Source organism: Hemiscyllium ocellatum, chromosome 31 (genome assembly GCF_020745735.1).
Source record: "Hemiscyllium ocellatum isolate sHemOce1 chromosome 31, sHemOce1.pat.X.cur, whole genome shotgun sequence".
NCBI classification, from domain to species: Eukaryota; Metazoa; Chordata; class Chondrichthyes; order Orectolobiformes; family Hemiscylliidae; genus Hemiscyllium; species Hemiscyllium ocellatum.
Genome location: NC_083431.1, coordinates 5,398,339 through 5,426,050, shown reverse-complemented (window position 1 = coordinate 5,426,050; position 27,712 = coordinate 5,398,339). Strand labels below are relative to the sequence as shown.

Below are 27,712 nucleotides of genomic sequence, written 5' to 3'. Positions count from 1 at the left end.
TGCTTAGCCTGTCCCAGGATAGATGTGTTGTCCCAGTCGAAATGGTAGGTTTATTCCTCCGTGTGAGAAAGAGAGGGTTGTGTCTTTTTGTGGCTAGCTGGTGTTCATGTATCCTGGTGGCTAACTTTCTTCCTATTTGTCCTAAGTAGTGTTCTGGCAGTCCTTGCATGGAATTTGTAGACGACGTTGGTTTTGTCCATGGGTTGTACTGGGTCTTTTAAGTTTGTTAGTTTTTGTTTGAGAGTGTTGGTGGGTTTGTGTGCTACTAGGATTCTGAGGGATCTTAGTAGTCTGGCTGTCATTTCTGAAACTTATTTGATGTGTGGTAAGGTGGTTAGGATTTCTGGCTGTGTTTGGTCTGCTTGTCGTGGTTTGTTCTTGAGGAATCTGTGAACTGTATTGTTTGAGTATCCATTCTTCTTGAATACATTGTATAGATGGTTCTCCTCTGTTTTCTGAAGTTCGTCTGTGCTGCAGTGTGATGTGGCCCATTGGAATAGTTGAAAAAATACAGTCTGAGAAAAGGTTACTGCCACATACTGGCTGACCTCCACCAGGATCATCCAGGGGTCACCAAAATGAAGATGTTGGCAACAAGTTTTGTCTGGTGGCCAGGCTTGGATGCAAACATAGCTATGTTGATGGGACAGTGCCCAGAGTGCCAACAAAGACAAAATTACCACCAGCAAATTAACCCCCCCCCCATTCGTGGGAATGGCCAGGTAAACCCTGGACTCGATTACATGTCAACTATGCAGGTCCTTTCATGAGCTCAATGTTCTTGGTCATTGTGGACACCCATTCAAAGTGACTGGATGTGCACACAGTATATTTGTGAAACACAGGAGCTACAAGAGAAAAACTGCGAAACAGCAACTCCTGGAAGTGTTGATCACAGATAATGGGCCATTGTTTAGCATGAATTTAAGTATTTCCTAAAATCATGTGATATTCGACATATAAGGACAGTTCCACACCATGTATCACCCAATGGTCTGGCAGAAAGAGCAGTCCAAGTTTTGAAGGCAGGCTTAATGAAACAGTATCCAGCTTCACTAGATACCAAACTGTCCCAATTCCTATTTAATTATAGGCCACAACTTTATGCAATGACAGGAATAGCTCCAACAGATTTGCTAATGGGGTGGAGAATCCACACTAGGTAAATTCTGATCTTCCGAGACTTGGATGGGAAAACATGAAACATCTGGAAAGTCTTTGCTGGACATAAGACTTTGCTAAACAATACAGACAGTTTACTTCAGGCTATAAAACTTGGTGTAGGAACCAAGGGAATAGTCCTGCATTGTTAAAGTGGCATGATTAACGCAAGGTCAGGTCCAGTGAAGTATAAAATTTGGGTAGGAGAGATGGTCCTGAACAAACACATGGACCATATGAAAGCCAAATGGTGAAGGAACAAAATGCACCCTGCTCCTCAATAGCCTTTATGACTGCTGCAGAACATGTGGGTTCTCCCCCTCCATCAAGCATTGAATATACCTTCGAATCTGAGATGGACACGGTGGAAGTCGCCACCTTGGTGCCTTTGCCACCTGAAGAGGAGAATGGATTTCTACCAAGATGTTTTGGGCGCAAGAGGCGAATTACTGTACATCACATGCTGCCGTATCAGAGGCAGAGTTGGAGGAACCTGACCCGGTGCTAAAATGCTCCAAGATGATACAAGAAAAGAACCAACCTATGTCCTCAGACTCAGAGGGGAAGGGATGCGTGATTGTAACAAGGTCAACCAGGTAGACCTCCCTGGTTGGGAGGTTTATCTGGTACAATTAGGGAGCCCCGGCTGACAGGTAAGAAGAGGAGTGTCAGAAGTTCTGTTCACTCTAGAGAAGATTCTGGTGGAACTAGATCACTGTCAAGGACTCTCCACGGGTAAAAGGTGAGTTGGCCAAGGGATCTGTGGAGTTAATTCAGCTCCATTAGTTTGTCTAACACTACATCTTTATGATGGTGATTGTACTTAATTCTTCCCACATATTATTTAGTATGAGTGGAATGTTCAAAGTAACTTTTGCCATAACAACTGTTGCAAAATATCTGTTTAACTCCTCGGTCATTTCCTTGTCCCAAAGTTGCATATTGACATAGGTTGTATATTGACAATGCCCAATTTTCAGGCATCTAGAAAACAAATCACAGACGTCAACCGAAACATTTTATGCGCTTTCTTTACAGTGTCATGATAATCTACAAAGCAAGAAATAAGGAGATAATGTTAACTCTTTTCTTAAATTTAAACCATTCAAAGTGAATTTAGTTTTATCTGTCATACTTCACAGTACTTTGCTGTTTAATGGCCTATAGTCCCTTGCCCTGATTTAGACCTTTTATGATTCTATAAGCAGCATTTCAGACAGCAAATAGATGACTAATTATCCCTTCGTTTCAATATTGGACTCACTTTGGCAGCACTGATGACTGTTGCAGTGTAAGACTGGACATTGTCCCCACAGGCACCACCACGGGACCGATGGCAATGGATGAGCTGAATAGGAAAAAGACAGATAATATTACCTAAAGTAGCAGAATTCCAGTAGTGACTGCATATCCTGTTGAATTGTAGAAACCAAAAGGTATGGCAATTTTCTATGACATTCTGAGAATTTGAAGCTTTGACTAAAGATAGAAACAGCATCTCATTATTTGTCAAGACAAACATTTCAAACACCAATCTATAAGAACATTATTAAAGATGTTGTATCTGCACACAATTCCTGTCTATTACTTTTTCTAAATGTCTATGGCCACATCCAGAGTGGAACTGGTCTATGTAAATTTGTCACAGTTTCATTACAAGTGACAGCATCATAGCCCTCCCACCCAACAGCCAATAAATGGTGAGGTGCTTCAGCATCAAGAAAATGCAATTAGAGTGTGACATATTACATAATTCCATAATAAATGTTAATACAAACACTTCTAATAAAGCTTTACTCAGTTAAAGGTGGAACATTTGACTTTAACTAAGGAAACAAATAAAATTTGTGTGCCAAGATCCAAAGGTTCCTGAATTAGGGTAGCATCACATATGCAAGCAACAGGCTTAATTGCTGTTTTAGGCCCTAATCTCAAAAGTGGATAATAGTGATGCAAAGGCTGTTTTCTCCATTTGAAACATTTCTGGTGATTTCTAGTGAATAATATTATTAGATAAATTATTGTAAGTTTTTTAAAAATCATTTAAAATTGTTGGTGTGAATCCAGAAGAAGCACAAATGTTGTCACAATCTATGTCACTCCTGCATTTGAAGGAATCACCCATTCTCCCTTCTGAGGTTCACCTTCAAGCCACTCTTGATGGGGTAGACACTCAATCTTTATTTCTTTCAACTTCATAAGCTGCCTGTGAGGCTTTACAAGGGCTAGCAACTGAGCCAATTAATTTTGGAGGTCCAAGATTCAATTTTGCGCTGGCACTCAGGTATTCCAATTTAAAGGTACTCTGTTAAATGTTAATTGGTGAGAAAGGCAAATACTTTTTTGGAGCAGCTTTTATTGCAACTCACACATTGCAGAATCTCATCATACCAATTTCTTGCTACCCCTAGTTCGCAATCAGTCTTTTCTCATTTATAAAGCCATAGTCAAGGAGATGAAAAATGTGGTGCTGGAAAAATACAGCAGGCCAAGCAGCATCCGAAGAGCAGAAGAATCGATGTTTTGGGCATAAGCCCTTCTTCAGGAATGAAGATGGGCTTATGCCCGAAACGTCGATTCTTCTGCTCCTCGGATGCTGCCTGGCCTGCTGTGTTTTTCCAGCACCACATTTTTTCAACCCTGGTCTCCATCATTTGCAGTCCTCACTTTCTCATAGACAAAGAGATACACAGCAAAGAAACAGATCCTTCAGTCCAACTCATCCATGCTGACCAGATATCCTCACCTAATCTTGTCCCGCTTGCCAGCACTTGACCCATATCTTTCCAAACCCTTCCGTTTATATACTCATCCGGATGCGTTCTAAATGTTGTAATTGCACCAGCCTCCACCACTTCCTCCGGCAGCTCATTCCATATACACCACCCTCTGCAAGAAAAGGTTGCCCCTTAGGTCCCTTTTAAATTTTTCCCCTCTCACCCTAAACCTATACCTTCTAGTTCTGGACTCCACCACCCCAGAGAAAAGACCTTGTCTATTTATCCTATCCATGCCCTTCATGATTTTATAATAATCTATAAGGTCACCCCTCAGCCTCTGATGCTCCAGGGAAAACGGCCCCAGTCTATTCAGCCTCTCCCGGTAACTCAAATCCTCCTGGCAACATTCATTTAACAAATATAAAATATCCTATAATGAATTATTACTGGTGTAACCCTCAACGAGTATTTTTGTCAAACCCCTTTTGAGAATATCTTCCAATATTTTGCTAGAAATAGTTAAATATCCATCACCTCAACAAGAGTTCTACCACTAAGGTTCATTTTACTATTGTTCTGATTTTTTTAGCTTCCCCAGCAAAAAGAGCAACATTTACCTCCTTCTCTCTAAAGAAATGTTATGGATTCTCCTGCACTTGAGAATCCATCACAGAGATCTGCATTGGAAGCATCACTAAAAACAATAAGTTCTATAATCCTGACATCCCCGAATGATGGAAATTTCAAAACATCCTAGCTACTGGCCAGGTAAATGCAGCAGATGAGAGGCTAGGAATTCTGCAGTAGTAACTAAGAATTCTCCAAAGCCTGTCCACCATTTACAAGGCATGACAGAAGGCAATGGAATACTCCCCACTTGTCTGGATACCTGCAGCTCCAATATTTAAGAAACTTATCATCAACCAGAACAAAGTAGCCTGTTCAATTGGTACCACATCCACAAATATTCACCCTCTCCACCACAGATGCTCAGTAGAAGCAATATATACAATCTACAAGATAGAACATAGAACATAGAACAATACAGCACAGAACAGGCCCTTCGGCCCACGATGTTGTGCCGAACATTTGTCCTAGCTTAAGCACCTATCCATGTACCTATCCAATTGCCGCTTAAAGGCCACCAATGATTCTGACTCTGCCACTCCAACCTGGCTAAAGAACCTACCTCTGACATCCCCCCCATACCTTCCACCCTTCACCTTAAATTTATGTCCCCTTGTAACACTCTTTTGTACCCGGGGAAAAGTCTCTGACTTTCTACTCTATCTATTCCCCTGATCATCCTGTAAACCTCTATCAAGTCACCCCTCATTCTTCGCTGTTCCAATGAGAAAAGGCCTAGCACTCTCAATCCATCCTTGTACGACCTATTCTCCATTCCAGGCAACATCCTGGTAAATCTTCTCTGCACCCTTTCCAAAGCTTCCACATCTTTCCTAAAGTGAGGCGACCAGAACTGCATGCAGTACTCCAAATGTCCTGTACAGCTGCAACATCACCTCACGACTCTTAAATTCACTCCCTCTGCTAATGAACGCTAATACACCATAGGCCTTCTTACAAGCTCTATTCACCTGAGTGGCAACTTTCAAAGAGCTATGAACATAGACTCCAAGATCCCTCTGCTCCTCCACCTTACTAAGAACCCTACCGTTAACCCCGTATTCCACATTCTTATTTGTCCTTCCAAAATGGACAACCTCACACTTGACAGGGTTGAACTCCATCTGCCACTCCTCAGCACAGCTCTGCATCATATCTAAGTCCCTTTGCAGCTGACAACAGCCCTCCTCACTATCCACAACTCCACCAATCTTCGTATCATCTGCAAATTTACTGACCCATCCTTCGACTCCCTCTTCCAAGTCATTAATAAAAATTACAAACAGCAGAGGACCCAGAACTGATCCCTGCGGAACTCCACTTGTAACCGGGATCCAGGCTGACTATTTACCATCTACCACCACTCTCTGACTTCGACCGGTTAGCCAATTCTCTATCCAACTGGCCACATTTCCCATTGTCCCATGCCTCCTGACTTTCTGCATAAGATACGCTACAAAAAATTCACAAAGGCTCCTTCGGCAGCACCTTCCAAAGTCATGACCACTATCATATAGATGGCAAAGCATAGCAGATACATGGGAAGACTACCATCAGCAAGTTCTCCTCCAAGCCACTCACCATCCTGCCTTGACCTTTCCTTCAAGCTCAAAGGGTCAAAATCCTGGAACTCCTTCCCTATTACCACTGTGGGTCTACCTATATCAAATTAATTACATTGGTTTAAGAAGGCAGCTCATCACCATCTGCTCAATGACAACTAAGGCCTGGAAATAAAATACTGGACCAGCTAGCAATGCCACATCCTAAGAATGAATGAAAGAAAATGCTCCATTTTTACTTTTTCAATTTATTTTTGCAAAATAATATGTTCTAACTTGGGAATTTTCATAGTTATACCCAACTCTAAGACTTCAAAACTGGAATCGGGTCTTATTTGGGTGCCCAGCCAATTCAGCTGCACAATTAACTTTTGCAATTCCTATATTGGGGTAATGGGATTAACCCCACTGTAATGGGGTTAACATTTTCCAAATAAAATAGCTGGTGCAAAGTGATACTCAATCTATTCTGTCTGATTTACACTCCAATATGCTTTTAGACCCAGAAGCCTGATTTCCAATTTTGATTTCTGTTATAAGGTCATTTGCGGCAGTTTCAAATTCACTGCTTCCACCCCAGAAAAATCAATCTCACTGTATCAGTAAAACATGCTCTCAGTAAAACTTGGAGGCAGGTTTTCACTTGAGAACAGCCTAATTTTAATAAGATGCACTGTGAGAAGTACCAAGCTCTCCAGGCATCATTTAGGCCATATACAACTTCCGGAGTCTCCCAACGACGTTCAGCATCTCTTTTGGAGGGTAAAGAAACACTTCCCTTTTGGACTGATCTGCAGAAGTGCAGCTTTTCATTAACTGACTTCTATTTCCAAGTATTTGTTGCAAACAATGCCAAAAATATCTTCCAGCCAAAGCTGAATTTACTCACACCTTTTCTTCAAAACTCATTCCACAAACCTTTCTTTACCTTTAAGTTTTATCAGGAAACACCACTTCTGTCCCCTACTTGCACCGCTGTAAACACCCAAATTCTCTCTAATTTTGTAATCTTTGCTGTTTGGCAGCTTTCATTAATTCCTCTTCTAATTTGTTTGTGGCCATTAAAGCTTTCCGGTCACATGGGCTTCCGGTCTTGGTGGCATTCGTGGTCTCCACTATATTCTTTGACTTTATTAAGTTATGCCCTCTCTCTTGCAATCTCCTCATCCTTATAATAGTATTCTTTCTAACAATTCTTAATCTCTTTCAAAGGGTATGTTCACTCATAAAGCCTTTTTCCAGGCTTATTCTGCATTTTCTTCCTTTCCATTCACGTTCCAAACCATGGGACAACCTCTTGCTCCCCTCACCCTGTACATTCAAGGAATTCTTCGGTTTGAGGTTTGCATAAAGATTTGTAGGTTGGGTGCTGGTTGTTGTTGTTGTGGGTATGTTCACTGAGCTGAGAAGTTGATTTGCAGATATTTCATCCCCTGACCAGTGACATCTTCAGTGCTTTGGAGCTTCCTATGAAGCGTTGCTGTACTGTGTCTTCTGTAATTTATTTGGTTCCATTTCTGCTGTGCCGATTGTTACTTCCGGTCGTTCGTTGTCGTGGCTAGTATACTGAGTCTCCGTCAACGTGCTTGTTGGTGGGAGTCTGTGGCTGAGTGTAACTAGAAATTCTCTGGCTGCCCTATGTTTAGCTTGTCCTATGATTGTAGTGCTGTCCCAGTCAAATTTATGGTCCTTGTCATCTATGTGTAAGGCTATGAGGGGCAGCAGGTTGTGGAATTTTGTGGCTAATTGGCGTTTGTGGATTGCTAATTGTCTGCCTGTTTACCCAATCTAGTGTTTCATGAAGTCTTTGTGTGGAATCCTGTAAATTATGTTAATCTTGCGCATGATATGTATAGAGTCTTTCATCTTGGTGAGTTGTTGCCTGAGCATGGCTGTTGGTTTATGGGCAGTCATGCATTCGAGTGATCACAGAGGTCTGGCTGTCAGTTCCAAGATGTTTATTTATGTAAGGTAGTGTGGCTAGTGAATCAGGTCAGGCATTCCCTTGTCACGTTGTTTATCTGGTAGCATCTGCAGATGAAGTTATGGGCACATCCATTCTTGGTGAAAACTCTGTAAAGGTGTTTTCCTTCTTCCCTTCATCGGTCAGGAGGGCTGCAGTGTTTTGTAGCCATTTTGAACGGCGTCCTAATTCAGTGTCTGTTTGGGTGGTTGCTGTTGTAATTCAGTACATGGTCAGAGTGTGTGTCTTTCCTGTACACTTTCATGATGCATTCACCGTTCTGTGTTCTTTGTACCATCACATCCAGGAATGGGTGTTAATTGTTCATTTCCACTTCTCTAGTAAATCTGATCCTTGTGAGCATGGTATTGATAATCTGGTGTGTGTTCTCAACAGAACAGAAAAGAGAACAGAAATTGAGAAGACACACCTTCTGAAAGAAAAAGAATTACATCATTTCCTTTTTAAATGGACAACCTTTTGATTTTAGATAATGACCCCTAGTGATAGATTCATCCATATTTTGAGTGTGAGGAGTATTGTAAATATCTTGAAGCATGTTCCATTTTGTTCACATATGCTGTGCAGAAATGTCAAAGAAGTTCTGATCAAATAATCACAGAACTATTGTTTTTTATCAAGAGATGGCTGAAGAAATTTCAAGGATTTCAACCTCAACCTAATGTACTCCACAGAGTGATATACATCACAGTTAGCACTGTGGTGGCTGCCTGTGTCGGGAATGCTGTTCAGAGAGCCAAGTCTGGTGATGATCAAATCCAGCTGGTATCAATATCCTGATCCAGGAACCCCATCTGGTGGAATGGTTTGCTGTGGAAGATGGCTTTTAGTTGCACAAAACTTCTGGTAACAGCAAAGCTCAAGTAGTGTATATCTGTTCTCATTTATGTTTCCCAGGTAATGTCATCTGAGTCAGGATGGCCATGCTTCATGGCATGAACTCATTCTTCTACTGATATCCCCTGCAAGTGGAGAGAATCCTGAGGACAGGATTTACATGCATTCGGATATGCAATGACAGATTAGGGATAGTCACATGGCTTTGTGCGTGGGATATCATATCTCACTAACTTGATTGAGTTTTTTGAAGAAGTAGCGAAGAGGATTGATGAGGGCAGACCTGTGGATGTGATCTATATGGACTTCAGTAAGGCGTTCGACAAGGTGTTTCATGGTAGACAGGTTAGCAAGGTTAGATCACATGAATACAGGGAGAACTAGCCATTTGGATACAGAACTGGCTCGCAGGTAGAAGACAGAGAGTGATGGTGGAGGGTTGCTTTTTAGCTGGAGGCCTGTGACCAGAGGTATGCTACAAGGATCAGTGCTGGGTCCACTGCTTTTTGTCATTTTTATAAATGATTTGAATGTGAACATAGGAGGTATAGTAAGTAAGTTTGCAGAGGACACCAAAATTGGAGGTGTAGTGAACAGTGAAGAAGATTACCTCAGAGTACAACGAGATCTTGATCAGATAGGCCAATGGGCCGAGGAATGGCAGATGGAGTTTAGTTCAGATAAATATGAGTTGCTGCATTTTGGAAAGACACATCAGGACAGAACTTAAACACTTAGTGGTAAGTTCCAGGGAACTTTTGCTGCACAAAGAGACTTTGGAATGCAGGTTAATAGTTCCTTGAAAGTGGAGTCTCAGTTAGATAGGATAGTTAATAAGGTGTTTGTTATTGAATAGAATATATTGATACGTGCACTGAGGCACAGTGAAAAGCTCTGTCTTGTGAGCAATACAGGCAGATCACACAGTTAAGTAGCATAGATAAGTAAATAATTAATAAACGGCAAACACAAAATCATGTTAAGAATTTGTGAGTCCATTCAGTATTCTAACAACAGTAGGATAGAAATTGTTACAAAACCAGCTAGTGCATGTGTTCAGCTTCTGTACCTTCTCCCCAATGGTAGAGGTTGTAGAAAAACATTGCCAGGGTTGGATGGATCTTTGAGAATGCTGACGGCCTTTCCTTGACAGTGGGCCTGGTTGATGGTTTCTATAGATGGGAGGCTGGTCTTTGTGATTGTCCAGGCCGAGTTCACCACTCTCTGTAAATGCCTCCGATCTTGAATGGTACAGTTGCCATACCAGGTAGCGATGCATCCAGAGAGAATGCTCTTGATGACGCACCTATTAATGTTGGCAAGGGTATTCGCCACCATGCCAAATTTCATCAGCTGCCTGAGGAAGAAGAGACGTTGTTGAACCTTTGTAACCAGTGTGTCCGCGTGAAGAATCCAAGAAAGCTTGTTGTGGATGACCACTCCCAGGAACTTGATACTCTCCATTTGTTCTACCTCTGTACTGTTAATGTGTAGGGGGACATGAGTAACGTCCTGCTGAAAGTCAATAATGAGTTCCTTGCTTTTGTCGGTATTGAGAGCTAAATTGTTCTCAGTGCACCATTTTTCCAGGTCTTCCACCTGTCGTCTGTAGTCTGTTTTGTCACCATCTGAGATTCGACCGACTATGGTGATGTCATCAGCGAACCTGTAAATGGCATCAGTCTGGTATTTGGCAACACAGTTATGGGTGTACAGCAAGTACAGTAGGGGGCTGAGGTCGCATCCCTGGGGGGCTCCAGTGTTGAGTGTTAGTGAGGATGAAATATTGTTCCCAATCTTCACTGATTGTGGCCTTTGGTCAGGAAATTGAGGATCCAGTTGCAGAGAGTGGGATTTGGTCCAAGATCACTAAGTTTAGTAATCAGTCTCAAGGGGATAAAAGTGTTGAAGGCCAAACTGTAGTCAAAGAGTAGGATTCTTACGTAGCTGTTCTTGGTGTCAAGATGTTCAAGGGAGGAGTGAAGGGCAAGTGATATGGTATCTGATGTGGATCTGTTGCTCAAAAAGGCAAATTGGAGTGGATCAGGAGTAGTGGGGAGGCTGGAGTTGATTAATGCCATGACCAGCATTGCAAAGCACTTCATGACCACCACAGTTAGGGCCACTGGGTGGTAGTCATTGAGACATGCTGCATGAGCCTTCTTTGGCACAGAGATTATGTGGCCCTCTTGAAACAGGCAGGGACAGTGGCCTACTGCAGGGAGAAGTTGAAGATGTCTGAGAAGACCTCTGCCAGTTGATCTGCGCATGTTCTGACTGCACGGCCTGGTACTCTGTCTGGTCGTATCACTTTCCTTGGATTCATACAAAGCAAAATTGATCTGAACTCTGATGCAGTGACAGTTGGGATAGGTTCGTCAGAAGTTGTTGGAATATGTGTTACCTCTCCGCCGAAATTCTGCTCAAAGCGAGCAGAGAATGTGCTGAGACGATCTGGGAGAGATGTGTCATCATCTGCTGTCTTGCACTGTCTCTTTTTAGAACCTGTGATTCTATTCAGTCCTTGCCATTATCGCTGTGTCTATCTGGGTCACTAGTTTAGATCGGTTTTGGTCCTTTGGCTGTCTTAATGGCTCGGTGAAGGTCATACTTGAATTCCTTATATTTGAGTGGGTCTCCTGATCTGAAAGCCTTACACCTGTCTTTTTGCAGGTTCTGTATGTTCTGAATAGGAAATGGGAGGTCATGTTGCAGCTGTGCAGAACATTCGTCAGGCCACTTTTGGAATACTGCGTTCAATTCTGGTCTCCCTCCTATAGGAAGGATGTTGTGAAACTTGAAATGGTTCAAAAAAGATTTACAAGGATGTTGCCAGGGTTGGAGGGTTTGAGCTATAGGAAGAGGCTGAATAAGCTGCGGCTGTTTTCACAGAAGCATTGGAGGCTGAGCAGTGACCTTATACAGGTTTATAAAATCATGACGAGCATGGACAGGGTAAACAGACAAGGTCTTTCCCTGGAGTGGAGGAATCTAGAACTAGAGGGCATAGGTTTAGGGTCAGATGGGAAAGATTTAAGGAGCAACATTTCACTCAAAGGGTGGTGCATCTATGCAATGAGCTGCCAAAGGAAGTGGAGGAGTTGGTACAATTACAACATTTAAAATACAACTGGATGGGTATTTGAATGGGAAAGGTTTCAAGGACACGGGCCAACTTCTGACAAATGGGGCTAGATTAATTTAGGATATCTGGTCATCATGGATGAGTTGGATCACAGGGTCTTTTTCCATGCTGTACATCTCTGTGACTCTATAAGTGAAGATGTATTGAGTTAGGGTTTCTGCTGATATCAAATATAGCTCCTCTCAGAACTAGCCTTTGCCTTTTTGGTACACCATAGATACTCATGATGGTAACTGACCCTTTTTGAGTTGAGAAGTGCATGGGGAGAACATGTTCTGAACCATTCATGGGGGTTCCTATCATTGAGAGTCACAAGTTCCTTAAAGCGAAACCTTATGCAATCATGAGACTGTTTTAAAACAACAACATGGAATATTGATAATTTATCTTGACCAGAATGGAGTTCAGGAGATCAGGTGCGATATAGTAATTTTTGTATCGACAGGACTAAATCACGAGTCCAGAAAGCCATTAAACAGCAAATGCTCATGTGGGGAGACCTTCCTTGAAGAGGAATTCGGGGTGTGCAATCAATTGCGGAATTTACTATTCCTATAGCTCTTATTGTCTAGCAACTTACATAAAACCAAATGCAATTGTCACCCTAGTGTTGAGGTCTGCAAACACAAAGCCTAACAAAGAGAGGTGTGGAATAGCCATTTCATCATAAAGCAGGTGTGACAGGGCCAGCCCTCATTCCCCATCATATGGCACTGGCTTCTAACTTTGAATCAATTGTAGAAGAAGGGATTCTGTTGTTACACGATCAAAACTTATGCAATAATGGCTCATATTATTCAAGAACAGGTCAAAGTACATCAATCTGGCACCACACAGCACAGAGACCACCATTCAGCAAGAAGAACAAAACCCTGCCTAAACAGTCAACTGTGGCAGTGCACAGAGTGACTAACTTGTTTTCACCTATAAGAATATTATGATTTTCTACAGAAACTCAGAAATAATTTTGTATGAAAACCCAGAACCTTCTCATCTTCATTTATCTCCTCCCACAGGGAACCAAACAGTCCTGCAATATTTGCATCTTGACTCATAAAAAACATGTGATTTGTTTCCCATTTTTCTGTTAATACCCTCAGTGAATGTGTCATTTTTCTTAAGTACACATAGCTGTGTGTTTGAAAATGTGAGTGTTTCAATGCATTTATATTTCAGGTGTTGTATAAATAAATCATTTATCCTTCTTTTTGATATAAAATTACTAGAAAGTGTTATGAAGATGTGGGTGTACTATACCTTTAAGAGAGTAAAAGCTAGCAGTGACAGGACCAAGTGTTCTCAATAAGAGACAATGTAACATGTGCTCCAGCTACTAAGGTAGCTAGTTGCCTGGAAATGATAAAACAGAATCAAAATTTTGCCAATCAGTTTAAATTATACCCTGAAAAAGATACCAAATTCCAATCAAGTTTGAACTGAGTATATTGACAATCTTAAAAACCAATGACAATCCCATGCTTTGGGAGTATTAGACAGGGAAAAATTGAACACCTGGGAGGAGAACTGTCACCACACCAACAGCTGTAGGCTGTTAGTCAGAACTCTCTGAGAGGTACCTGTCCAGAGAAGGAATTTGCACAGAAATAAAACCTCAACACTGACCTGGGGAGCAAATCTACCGATGAAGGTCAAAAGAAGATTCAACCGCTGGCTCGTTTTAAAATTTGAATTTTTCTGTAAATCTTAATTGGGAGTTTTATCGGACTAGTATTAGAGAAGGGAAGGTAAAAGATAGGTTAGAGGAAGGAATTGTAAATAGTTGTTAGTTAATTATCTGTGTTATACTTCAAGAAATAATGTTGTTACTGTTTTTCTTTAAATAGTTCTTAGCCTCTCGAATTTTCACAGATTACTGTACAGGATAAATCTTTTCTGTGTTGCTGGTTTAAATTAAGCAGAACGGTTTACTCTGTGTTGTAACAAAAGCTTGATTTGTGCCTATTTGCAGTTAATTTGTAGAACTCATTGCTGTAAAAGGCTATGGAGGCAAAGTAATTGAGTGTATTTAAGACAAAAATAGATTCTTGATTGGTATGAGGGTCCAGGGTTACAGGGAGAAGGCAAGAGAATGGGGTTGAGAAACATATCATCCATGCTTGAATTGCGGAGCGAACCTGATGGGCCGAATGATCTAATTTTGGTCACTTGTTTTATGATTTTATTTTTTTTTTAATTTTAAATCTTGTTACAAAAAAACCCTGAGATGATGGACAAGGGGGAAAGTTATTCCACGAACTCTCCCTCTATGTAACGGTTCCAAACAGCCATTACAGCAGATGAACCATGGTAAGGAAGAACCTTACTAGTTGGTACCTGCTCATATTGAGATGGGTGGTTTCCATGTCATAACCACTCCACAATGGAACAGAAGTATCCTTTTTTCAGTACATGCCTGGGCAAAACTTACAAAGACCCTAGATTTCCCAAAAGTCAGAATCCAACTTTTGACTTCCTATGTTTGGCACAAGTTCATTTTCAAGCATAGCCAAAAAGATGACATAAAGGACAGAGATATGAGTCTGCCTTTGGATTTCAATCCAGATTTTGTTTTGTCAGCATTTACTCTTATAGCCTTCAAATCATTTCTAAAGTAATGGAACTATTCACCCACAGATGAGACTTTTGTTCAACAGTGCAGGGCATGTTCAGATGCTAGTCCACCTCCATGCTTTCCTGCAATGTGGGGAGCAAACATCTCTGAACTTCTGGCCTGTGTCCACTAGGTGTTTCCCTGTGTCACATGAGGAGGCACAGCTGAGTACTTGCAATGGAAAGGTTGTGTTCTGAGAAGGGAAGATTGACAAATTTGGCCCTTTTCTTCACATTGCTGCTAACCAACAGTATGGAAATGAAAAAGGAATTCACACAGAAAAGCAGAAAGCACATTAAATTTCTTTACCCACACATTAGATGCATCCTGTCAAACTAATGGACACACAAAATATGAATTAGAGTCATAGAGATGGACAGCATGGAAACAGACAGGTGGCACGGTGGGCAGCACGGTGGCACAGTGGTTAGCACTGCTGCCTCACAGCGCCAGAGACCCGCGTTCAGTTCCCGCCTCAGGCGACTGACTGTGTGGAGTTTGCACGTTCTCCCTGTGTCTGCGTGGGTTTCCTCCGGGTGCTTCGGTTTCCTCCCACAGTCCAAAGATGTGCAGGTTCAGGTGAATTGGCCATGCTAAACTGCCCATAGTGTTAGGTAAGGGGTAAATATAGGGTGATGGGTGGGTTGCGCTTCGGCGGGTCAGTGTGGACTTGTTGGGCCGAAGGGCCTGTTTCCACACTGTAAGTAATCTAACCTAATCTAATCTAGACCCTTCAGTCCAACCCAATCTAGTCCCACCTGCCAGCACCTAGTCCATATCTCTCCAAACTCTTCCTATACATATACCGACCCAAATGCCTCTTAAATGTTGCAATTGTACCAGACTCCACCACTTCCTCTAGCAACTCACTCCATACCCGTACCACCCTCTGCATAATAAAGTTGCCCCTCAGGTCTCTTTTATATCTTTCTCCTCTCACCCTAAACCTATGCCCTCTAGTTCTGGACTCCCCGAACCCAGGGAAAAGACTTGACTATTTACCCTATCCATACCCCTCATAATTTTGTAAACCTCTATAAGGTCACCCTTCAGCCTCCGATTCTCCAGGGAAAACAGCACCAGCCTGTTCAGCCTCTCCCTATAGCTCAATTCCTCCAACCCTGGCAACATTCTTGTAAATCTTTTCTGAACCCTTTCAAGTTTCACATCTTTCCGATAGGAAGAGACCAGAATTGCACGCAATATTCCAACAGCGGTCTAACCAATGTCCTGTACAGCCGCAACATGACCTCCCAACTCCTGTACTCAATACTCTGACCAATAAAGGAAAGCATACCAAACGCCTTCTTCACTATCCTATCTACCTGTGAGTCCACTTTCAAGGAGCAATAAACCTGCATTTTAAGGTCTCTTTGTTCAGCAATACTCCCCAGAACCTTACCATTAAGTGTATAAGTCCTGTTAAGATTTGCTCTCCCAAAATGCAGCACCTCGCATTTATCTGAATTAAACCCCATCTGCCACTTCTCAGCCCACTGGCCCATCTGGTAACCCTCCTCGCTGTCCACTACACCTCCAATTGTGGTGTCATCTGCAAACTTACTAACTGTATCTCTCATGCTCGCATCCAAATCATGTATGTAAATGACAAAAAGTAGAGGACCCAGCACCGATCCTTGTGGCACTCCACTGGTCACAGGCCTCCAGTCTGAAAAACAACCCTCCACCAAACTCAATCAAGTTTGTGAGACATGATTTCCCATGCACAAAGCCATGTTGACTATCCCGAATCAGTCCTTGCCTTTCCAAATGCATGTCCATCCTGTCCTTCAGGATTCCCTCCAACAACTTGCTCACCACCGAGGTCAGGCTCACCGGTCTATAGTTCCCTGGCTTGTCCTTACCACCCTTCTTAAACAGTGGCACCATGTTTGCCAACCTCAAGTCTTCTGGCACCTCACCTGTGACTATAGATGATACTAATATCTCAGCAAGAGGCCCAGCAATCAATTTCCTAGCTTCCCACAGAGTTCTCGCGTACAGCTGATCAGGTCCTGGGAATTTATCCACGTTTACCTGTTTCAAGACATCCAGCACTTCCTCCTCTGTAATCGGGACATTTTGCAAGATGTAACCATCTATTTCCCTACAGTCTATATCTTCCATATCCTTTTCCACAGTAAATACTGATGCAAAATACAAATTTAGTATCTCCCCCATTTTCTGCAGCTCCACACAAAGGCCACCTCGCTGATCTTTGAGGGGCCCTATTCTCTCCCTAGTTACCCTTTTATCCTTAATGTATTTGTAAAAACCCTTTAGATTCTCCTTAATTCTATTTGTCAAAGCTGCATCATGTCCCCTTTTTGCCCTCCTGATTTCCCTCTTAAGTATACTCCTACTGCCTTTATACACTTCTAAGGATTCAATTGATTCAATTTAACACTCCTTTCTCTAACATGCCATGGACATTTTATAAATTCATTCATGGAATGTTGGCACAGCTGGCAAGGCAGTATTTATTGCCTGCCACTAGTTGCCATTGAGAGAGATCTTGAATTACTGTAATTTTAAAGTATTCGCTTTGTATTGTCAGGGAGGGAGTCCTAGGATTTTACCCAGCAGCAATTAAGGAGTGGATAAATTTCCAGGTGAGGATGATAGTTAACCTGGCGGAAAAGTTGCAGGTATTGATGCTCTTATGCACCAGCTGCTCTGGGCTGATTAGCGAGGTGCTATTAAAGAAACCTTGGCAAGTTGTTGCAGTGGATTTTGTAGCTTTCTTACATTGTAAGATTGAGTGATTGTTGAAGTGATAGGAGGGATGCTGATCGAGACAGCTACTTTGCCCTGGGTGTACTGACCTTTTTGCATGTTCTTAAAGCTGCATCAAACCAGGCAGGTGGAGTCACTGCATCACACTCATGGTGTGCTGCTTGTAGGTGAAACAATAGCTTTGGAGTTCAGAAAGTGAATTCATGAGTCATTAGGCTCAGAATACCCAATCTTTCATTTGTTTTTGTAGCCAGAATATTTATTTTCCTCTGCTGGCAAATCACACTCGCTGAACGTATTGGTACAAAGGGTGACCCCAGCACTATAAAGCGTAACAGGAAAATGTTTACCTTACCTTGTTTTCAGCATAGGCGAGCCAGCGGCTTCCCAATGCTATTGGGTTGGGGTTTGGCCCTGGACATGGAAAGCAACCTGAAAAAGGAAAATAAAAAGCATTATGTATGCTGTTCTCAGACTGTTGCAGATTATCCACAGCCGAGAGTTGGCGTATCATTCTTAACCTGGCTATTAAGGCCTTCATAAAGATGCCCCATGTCAAAGCTCCCTAGTGGAAATATACATTCAGTAACTTCAAACAATTGAGTTGGGAGCTCAGTTACGAAGCTACCAAAGGGCATGAAAGCATGACACATAGACACATGTATGCTAGAAATGGATTGCCTGCATACAGAACCTATTTTATCATATTTCATAAAGTGAAGAAACTATACAGATACTGACAATTTAGAGTAGTTTGTCAGTGGAAGTGTTTTGATTCTCCAGGACAATGCAGATAGGCTGTTCGGGTGAAGATTTGTATTGGCACAGTCAGCACTACCAGAAGGATGACCTCAGCAAGACACCCTCCAAGTTCAAGGGGAGAAAATGAGGACTGCAGATGCTTGGAATCAGAGTTGAGAGTGTGGTGTTGGAAAAGCATAGATGTCAAGCAGGTGTTCTTCTCTGACCACTGCCTCCTGCTGGCTGATTGTCACCTACAGGACGGGCAGCGGGCTGGTAAGGGAACGTGGAAGCTGAACACAAAGCTGTTGACCCTAGGAAACATTGAGGAGCTCAAGAGGGACTATGCAGGTTGGAGAACTGTGAAGCCCCTCTTTGAGTCCCCAGTGGATTGGTGGGTGACAGTAAAAAGGAACATCAAGAGGTTCTTCATCCTCAAAGGTGTTCAGGAGGTGAGAGAGAGGTGGAGAAAACTGTCCCAGCTCCAGGAAAGTATGCAGAGCCTGCTCCTGCTGCAGACGATGGGGGTTGATGTCACGGAGGACCTCAAGGAGGTGAACGGCCAGCAAGCCTCGCTCTTTGCCTCGGAGGCCTCCAAGATAATCTTCCGGTCCAGGGTCCATTCGGTGGAGCAGGACGAGACATGCTCACGTTTCTTCTTCTAGAAGGTGCACAAAGAGAACTCTGTGCTCAGCAGCCTGAAGGAAGAAGATGGCTCGATAACGTCATCTCAGGCTGACGTCATGAGGATCAGCAAATCCTTCTATGCCAGTCTGTATGACACAAAGCCAACCGACAGCACGGCCACCCAGTCGTTCCTGTCTTCTACCACGGAGGTCTTAGACGATGGAACACAGGAGAGACTGGACCAGCCACTATCTCTGGATGAGCTGACCAAGGCCCTCAAGTCCTTCGAAAAGAATAGGACTCTCGGAAGCGACGGTTTACCAGTCGAGCTCTATTCCGCTCTGGGGGACTTGATTGGCCAGAACCTGCTGGAGATGTATGTCAGTATGCTCCGGGCAGGTACCATGAGTGAATCCATGAGGAAAGGCATCACCACCTTCATCTAACAAGCTGAAGGGGGAGAGGGAGGAACTCAAAAATTGGAGACCAATCTCACTGTTGAATGCGGATTACAAAATTCTGTCAAATTGCCAACCAGGTCAGGTCTGCTCTGGGGTCAGTGATTCACCTGTGCTGTACTGGGCAGGAAGATTGCTGAGAGTCTCGCTCTCCTCAGGGATATGATCGCCTACATGCAGAACACCTGCCTGATCAGCCTGGACCAGGAGAAAGCCTTTGACAGGATATCGCACAGGTATATGAGAGATGTTCTCTCCAAAATGGGTTTTGGGGAGGGAATCTGCAATTGGATCAGATTGCTCTACACCAACATTGTCAGTGCAGTCTCAATCAATGGGTGGGAATCAGATAGCTTCCCAGTCAGATCTGGAGTCAGGCAGGGCTGCCCTCTCTCGTTGTTGTCTGCCTTTTTTGTGTGCTGCATAGAGCCATTTGCCGAGTCCATCAGGAAGGATGCGAGCCTGAGAGGGGTGACTATTACTGGCAGCAGGGGCCTGCAGGTCAAGGCCTCCCTGTACATGGATGATGTCACCGTTTTCTGCTTGGATCCGCTGTCCGTGCGCAGACTCATGTGCATATGTGACCAGTTCGAATGGGCCTCGGGGGTCAAGGTAAACCGAGGCAAGAGCGAGGCCATGCTCTTCGGAAACTGGGCCGACCAATCCTCGATCCCCTTCAGCGTCAGGACCGACCACCTGAAGATGCTGGGTATTTGGTTCAGCGGGGGGGCTGGGGCGTGCGCCAAGTCTTGGGAGGAGCGTATCAGCAAAGTGAGGCAGAAACTGAGCAGATGGAAACTACGGTCGCTCTCCATCGCGGGAAAAAACCTGGTCATCAGGTGTGAGGCACTGTCATTGCTGTTATGCGTGGCACAGTTCTGGCCTATTCCTAGAACCTGTGCTGCTGCAGTCACTCAAGCCATCTTCCAATTTATATGGAGGTCAAAGATGGACCGGGCCCAAAGGGACTCGCTGTAAAAGATCTGAGCAACAAGGGGAAAATAATACACCCAATGCCACCCTGACCCTGATGGCCACCTTTGTGTGTGGCTGCATCAAGCTGTGCATGGATCCCCAGTACACAAACACTAAGTGTCACTACGTACTGAGGTTCTACCTGTCCCCTGTGTTGCGGAGAATGGGCCTGGCCTTGCTGCTGCGGAACGCTCCGAGTAGTTGGACCATTCTGTATCACCTGTCCTTCGTGGAGAAGTTTATGAAGCAAAACACCTTTGACCACAAGTCCATCAGGAAGTGGTCAGCACGTAGTGCCCTTGAGACCCTTTGAGAAAAGGAGAGGGCGGATCCTATCGAGCAATTCCCTGAGCAGACTGTCAAAGTCATTTGGCAGAATGCCTCATCGCCAGAACTTTCCAACAAGCACCAAGACATGGCTTGGCTGGTGGTGAGAAGGGCTCTGCCTGTGAGATCATTTATGCACGCCCGGACTCTCTGCTGCACCGCACACTGCCCTCGAAACAGCTGCGGGGGGGACGAGACTGTCACACACCTCCTTCTGGAATGTGTCTATGCAGAAGAAGTCTGGAGAGGAATGCAGTGGTGTTTGTCAAGGTTCGTCCCAAGCAGTGCTGTGACGCGGGACTCTGTGCTCTACGGTCTGTTCCCCAGGACGCACACCGAGACGAACACCAACTGTGTCTGGAGGATCATCAACTCAGTGAAAGACGCTCTCTGGGCGGTCCAAAACCTGTTGATCTTCCAGCTGAAGGAGTTGACCCCGACGTAGTGTGGCAGACTGGCACATTCCAAGGTCCAGGAACGTGCTGAAGCTTGGGGCAGCTGCCGCCAAGGCGCGGTGGGGAAAGACCGCCATGTAACATCTGCCTGCCTAAGAAGAAAAGGGGGCCCACCCAGTCATTTGGGCTCTGTTTACACCTCAGCAGAATAGCTGGATAGTAAATGTACAGACTTGTATAAATGAAAAATAAATTTCGATGTCTGTATGTAAAGCAAGGTAATGTGTGCACAAGAATGGCATGACCAATTGTATAGAGATCTAAATAATTTTATGAATAAAGTTGATTTTTGAAATTAAAAAAAGATGGAAAAGCATAGCAGGTCAAGCATCATCTGATGAGCAGGAAAATCCTGATGAAGGGCTTAGGCCTGAAATGTCGATTCTCCTGTTCCTCAGATGATGCCTGGCTTGCTGTGCTTTCCCAGCACCACACTGTCCACCCTTTGAGTTCAAGTAAAAATAATCAACCAGCAAAGGACAGTCACTGGCCCAGGCACTAGATCACTGTAGTGTTTCCCTCTTTTCCTGAGTAAAATAAAAGTGGAGGAGTGAAGAGATGTGCAAATGCAAAGTTTGTTGGTAACAGAGTAAGAAGTAAGGTTTTGGCTTGAGAGGCTTAGCAAGAACAGGTAAGTTAAGGTAAAGTCCTTTTAACTTTCATTTTTAGTTTTACAGCAGTTAAGATGGCAGTTTAGGCAGTCGCATGCTCCTCCTGTAGGATGTGGGAGCTGAGGGACACTTCCTGATGACTACACCTGTGGGAAGTGCACCCAGCTGCAGCTCTTGGGAGACTGTGCTAGAGAACTGGAGCTGGATGCACTCAGGATCATCCAAGATGCTGATGACACTAAAATAGGTCATATTGTGGACAATGAGAAAGGTTATCAGAAAATGCAGCAGGACCTTGATCAGCTGGGGAATGGCAAATGGAGTGTAATATAGATAAGTGTGAGGTCTTGCATTTTGGAAAGTCAAATCAAGATAGGAGTTTCATGGTGAATGGTAGGGCCTTTCAGGAGTTTAGTGGAACAGAGGGATCTTACAGTTCAGGTTAACATTGCTCTGAAAGTGGAGTCACAGGTAGACAGAGCAGTGAAGAAAGCTTTTGGCACAACGGCCTTCATCAGTCAAGGCACTGATTACCGATGTTGGAAAGTTATGTTGCAGTTATACAGGACATTGGTAAGGCCGCACTTGAGACTATTGTGTTCAGTTTTGGTCATCTTGTTATAGGAAGGATGTTATAAAACTGGAAAGACTGCAGAAGAAATTTTCAAGGATGTTGCCTGGGCTCAATGGCCTGTGTTATAGGGAGAGGTTGGACAAACTAGGACTTTTTCTTTAAAGTACAGGAGACTGAGGCAGGACCTTATAGAGGTGTATCATATAATGACGCATGGATAAGGTGAATGCACTCAGTCATTTTCCCAGGGTTGGGGAATCAAAGACTAGAGGGTATCAGTTTAAGGTTAGAAGGGAAAAGATAAAAGGGAACCTGAGAGGCAACCTTTTTACACAGTGGGTGATATCCATTTGGAACATGCTGCCAGTGGAAGTGGTTGAGGCAAGTACATTAACAACATTTAAAAGGCATTTGAACAAATACAGGGATAGGAAAGGATTAGAAGGCTAAGGACCAAGTGCAGGAAAATGGAGTTAGCGTGGACGGACATTTTGGTCAGCATGGACCAGTTTGGGCCAAAGGGTCTGACTCTGTGCTGTAAGACTCTATGACTATATTTGTAAACACTGTACAATTTTCTACTTAATCTCATACATGTTGGGGGATTCATTGGAAAATACTTGTGCACATAAAAGCAGCTACTCTCCTTTCAAGGGTTGTTTGTTGGCTAATTTGTTCAATCTCATAACACAGCCAACAGATTGATTATCAACTTTCAAATTATTTGATATGGTCACAGCTGGCAGGCTATATGCCATCACAAGTGCCCTCCTCACTCCAAAGATCTACCAGAATAATCTGGAGAAGAATTTGATTTTTTCACTAATTTACTCAAAAGAATATAAACACTGCATGCTTAAATATTTCTGTTTGATTATCTAATTTTAAAAGAGCACAAGATGACACTAAGTAATATTAGTGGTGGCTTGTTGAGTTAGTAGTTATATAATTGCAGTGTCGCATTGTGTGAATAAATGTAAAACTGAGTAAAGGTTGACCTCTGGCCACTTCCTTCAACAACTGGCTATGAGAAGTAAAACAAAGCAGCAGTTGAGACAGAAGTATCAGGTGTCATGAGTAGACACTGATGGTATAGCAGGAGATGAAAAAATGCTTAATGCAACAGAAGTATATGTTTTAAACTAGTTCAAATTAAGTGGGTTAATAGTTGTGCCAAAAAAGAAGAGAGAAAAATTTTAAGTGAACACTTCTGCATTCTGAAAATCCACAATATGACTTTAGGGACAGGACTTATTTACTTCTCTTTTATTGGTAACTGTGCCCATCAGTTGCCAATATTAGAAACAACTCGTCAAGAAAGCCTGAAGGAAAATCAGTTTCAGAATGCACTTGAGTGCACCTCCTTTGTGTTTATTCACAGGATACCACATCCATTTTAACTGCCCACACAAAGACAGATATAGAATTGAAACTTAAATATAGGTTAATACAATCCTAAAGGCATTTACTTTCAAAATAATCTACTTTGGTTAGTATGACAAAATTGTTCAATCTGCTCTGCAGAAATACGACTAATATAACATCTGAAGTGAAGTGTGATGGGAGATCTGTTGATGGGCGATCAAATATATTTCCTCATTGGGAATGTGCAATGGGGTTTAAATTCTCCCCGTAAATCTCCTGACTAAATAACAATAAACGTTAAGTTGTACCACAGTCTTATACCAGATTTACTCCTGCCATGAGAGAGCTAGCTGTCCTATGGGGAAACATTGAATTTCTCTTGCGGTAAGATTTTCTTCATCTCCTGCTGTACCATTAGTGTCTTCTCATTTAATCCGTTATATCTATCTAAACTTGCTACCTTGTTTTACTTCTCATAGCCAGTTGTTGAAACAGGAGACCTGAAGTCAATCTTTATTCCATTTCAGATTTTTATTCACACTGTGAATTAAATAGAAGGCACCTCGACTCTGGAATTTAGAAAAATGACAGCTGATCTTATTGAATCATGATTTGCTGCAGAAAATATCAAAATCAAGTCAAAGTTTTTGGTCACAAGTAAAATCTTTCTTGAGACATTAAGAGACACAATAAATAAATGTTATTCTGAAAATGCAATCTATTTTAACAAGCTTTGATATTTCACTAAATATTTCATTTTATTTAAACTCTTATTACAGACATTAGAAATTTCAGTGAATCAGAGAAAAGACAGATGAAAAAAATAAGCGGGAACCAGTGTGAGGGGATTACGGGATCCCAGCATCAGATTGCATAGTCAGAATGATAGTTTACTTAAACATTTATAGTTAAAATCTGAGGACACAGATTGGTACTCGGAAAAGTGTGACAAAAGCTTACAACATTAGTAGAATTCCAGTGGTGTGAACTAGTGTGCAAAGAGACAGGGCATTTTAACATCTGTTAATAATTAACAGACTAATAATTTGTCCATATATTTATTTGATACAATAACCTAATTTATGGCACTAAAACAGGTGCTTCTGTCCAGTTAGCCATGTGGATGTTTATTCTCTTAATTTATCGTAAACAATCTATTGTCATTTCAAAGACGCTTTCTTTCAGTCCTCAAAGTGTTAAAAAGTATATGGAAGCAGATTACAAAAATATTCATTGGCATTGCTTGCCAAATTTCTAAATAGCACTGGCCCTTGCAGTCAGCAAAACACCACTGACTTTGAACATGATGGACAGGCTATGTGACCTGCACCAGACACTGTAGCCTAATCCTTCCCAATGTGATTTCATCAAATATTAACCACCGAAGCCCATAAATAACTTTGGAAAATATTGCCAAAAAGTACCAAAGCAAGCAGTTTCAACTGTTTCCAGTGCTAAATTTGACAACTTTCGCTTCTGGTGTTTAATATTCAGAAATAATAATAGGATTCAAATTTGAAATTTTCTAAGCCACTATTTTGGGCTCATGTTGGGGGATTTGAAACAATAATGATCTGTTTCTTGACATCAAAATAAAACTAATATCTTAGGTTTGTGGACAGATACAGTCAAGTAACTGGATAGGAAAGGTAGGAGAGATAGGCTGGAGTCTCCTGCGGCTATCCCAATCACAAACAAGTTTTGGAAAATGTAGTAAGTGATGGACTCTCAGGGAAATGTAGATGGGTAGGTGGGGGTGTTGGCAGTTGTTCGTGGTGAGATCCAAAGAGATAGTGTGAAAAGAGAAGTCTGAGGCTGGTACAGTTGAGAAGAGGAGCAAGACAAATAGTTAAGATAAAGAAGAGCAAGGCAGAGAACAAAGTAAGCTGAAAATGTGTTGCTTGATCTTCAGCATCTGCAGTCCTCACTTTCTCCTCAGAGAACAAAGTAAGACTGATAAATTAAACTATATTTATGTCAATGCAAGAGGACTGATAGGTAAGACAATCAATTCAGGACAGGGTTGGGAACATGGTACTGAGATTTCATACCTATTAACGAAATATGGCTCAGTGAAGGGCAGGACTGGCAACTTAATGTTCCAGAGTATAGATGCTATATGAAGGATAGAAAGTGGAGCAAAAGAGAAGGGGGAATGGTGTTATTGGTTAGGGATAACATTACAGCTGTACTAAGGAGGATAGTCCTGGGAATATGTCTAGTGAAATTATTTGGGTGAAAATGAGAAATAAGAAAAGAACTACCTCCTTGTTGGGATTCTACTATGGGTCACCCAAATAGTCAGTGAGAAATTGAGAAGCAAATTTGTAAGGAGATCCATAAGAATAATAGAGTTCAAATGGTAGAGGATTTTAACTTTCCAAACATAGATTGGAACTACCAGAGCGTTAAGGACTTGGATGGAGAGGAACTTGTTAAGTGTGTATATGAAAAATTTCTTATCTAGTACGTAGATGTACCTTCTAGAGAAGGGTCAAAAGGTGTAGTGCTGGGAAAGCACAGCCAGTCAGGCAGCATCCAAGGAGCAGGAGAGTCAACATTTCGAGCATAAGTTGTTCATCAGGAATGTGAAAAACCTTATCTTGGGAAAAAGGCAAGGCAAATGATTGAGATGTCAGTGGGGGAGCACTTAGGGGCCACTGACCATAATTCTATTGGTTTTAAAATAGTTATGGATCCAAAAGTCAAAGTTCTAAATTGGAGGAAGACAAATTTTGACGGTATTCGGCAAGAATGTTCAAAAGTTTATTGGGAGAGTTATTCACGGGTAAAGGTGCAGTTGAAAAGTGGGAGACCTTCAAAAATGAGATAATGAGAGTTCAGAGGGATTACGTTCCTATTAGCATGAAGGGCAAGGCTGGCAGGTGTACGGAATGCTGGATAAAGATAAATTGAGGTCCTGGTCAAGAAAAAGGAGGCATATGGCAGATATAGACAGCTGGGATCGAGTGAATCTCTAGAGGCGCATAACAACAATAGGAAATCAAAAGGCAAAAAGGGGCCATTTGGCAAATAGGATTAAGGAAAATCCGAAGAGATTCTACAAATACATTAAGGACAAAAGTGTAACTATGGAGAGAATAGGGCCCCTTAAAGGTGAACAAGGCTGCCTTTGTGTGGACCAGCAGGAGATAGGTGAGATACTGAATGAGTATCATAGATCAGTACTTATTGTGGAGAAGGATATAGAAGTTGAATAATTTGAAGAAATAAATAGAGATATCTTGAAATGTGGCCATAATACAGAAGCTAGACGTCTGCAAATGCATAAAGGTGGATAAATCCCCGGAACTTGGTCAGGTCTACCCCAGAGTTAGGGGGAAGATATAGAAGTGGTTGCTGAGATAATGTATCATCAATAGCCAAGGGTGAGGTGCTGGAAGATTAGAGGATGGCTAATGTGGTGCCATTATTTTAGAAAGGTGGTAAGGGAAGGCCAGGGAACTATAGACCGGTGAGCCTGACGTCAGTGGTGGGTAAGTTGGAGGGGATTCTGAGGGACAGGATTTGCATGCGTTTGGAAATGTAAAAACTGATTCAGGATACTTAATCTGGTTTTGTGGTGGGAAATCATGTCTCATTTACTTGATTGAGTTTTTTGAAAAAGTGACAAAGTAGATGGATAAAAACAGAGCGATGGACATGGTCCAAATGGATTCAGCAAGGTGTTCAACAAGGTTTTGCATGGCAGACTGGTTAGCAAGGTTATGTCAAATGGAATCCAGGGAGAGCTAGTCATTTGATACAAAATTGGCTTGTACATAGGAGACAGAGGGTGGTAATAGAGGGTTGCGTTTTGAACTTGGAGGCCTATGACCATCCGTGTGCTCTAAGCATCAGTGCTGGTCCACTGCTTTTTGTCATTTATCTAAATGATTTGGATGTGAACGTTGGAGGTACGGCTAGTAAGTTTGCAGATGGCATCAAAATTGGTGGTGTAGTGCACAGTGAAGAAGGTTATCTCAGAGCAAAATGGGATCTTGATCATATGAGCAAATGGACCAAGGAGGAGCAATGGAGTTTAAATTTGATAAATGTTTGGTGTTGCATTTTGGTAAGGCAAATCAGGGCCTTATAACTGAACACTTAATGGTAGGGCCCTGGGGAGTGTTGCCAGACAAAGAGACCTTGGGGTGCATAGTTCGTTGAAAGTGGAGTCACAGGTAAGCACAGTA

At 42.5% G+C, this 27,712-nt stretch overlaps 1 protein-coding gene across 2 annotated transcripts in view; it reads right to left on the bottom strand.

The window, feature by feature from the left end:
- Window positions 1-27,712, bottom strand: part of bcas3 (BCAS3 microtubule associated cell migration factor) — a 1,146,863-nt gene that overhangs the window by 869,887 nt on the left and 249,264 nt on the right. For both annotated transcript variants that reach the window (XM_060847956.1, XM_060847957.1), the window contains exons 10-11: window positions 17,739-17,815; window positions 2,426-2,509 (exon numbers count right to left, since the gene is read on the bottom strand). In XM_060847956.1, coding sequence (XP_060703939.1) covers window positions 2,426-2,509; window positions 17,739-17,815 — 161 coding nt within the window. The remainder of the gene's footprint in view (window positions 1-2,425; window positions 2,510-17,738; window positions 17,816-27,712) is intronic.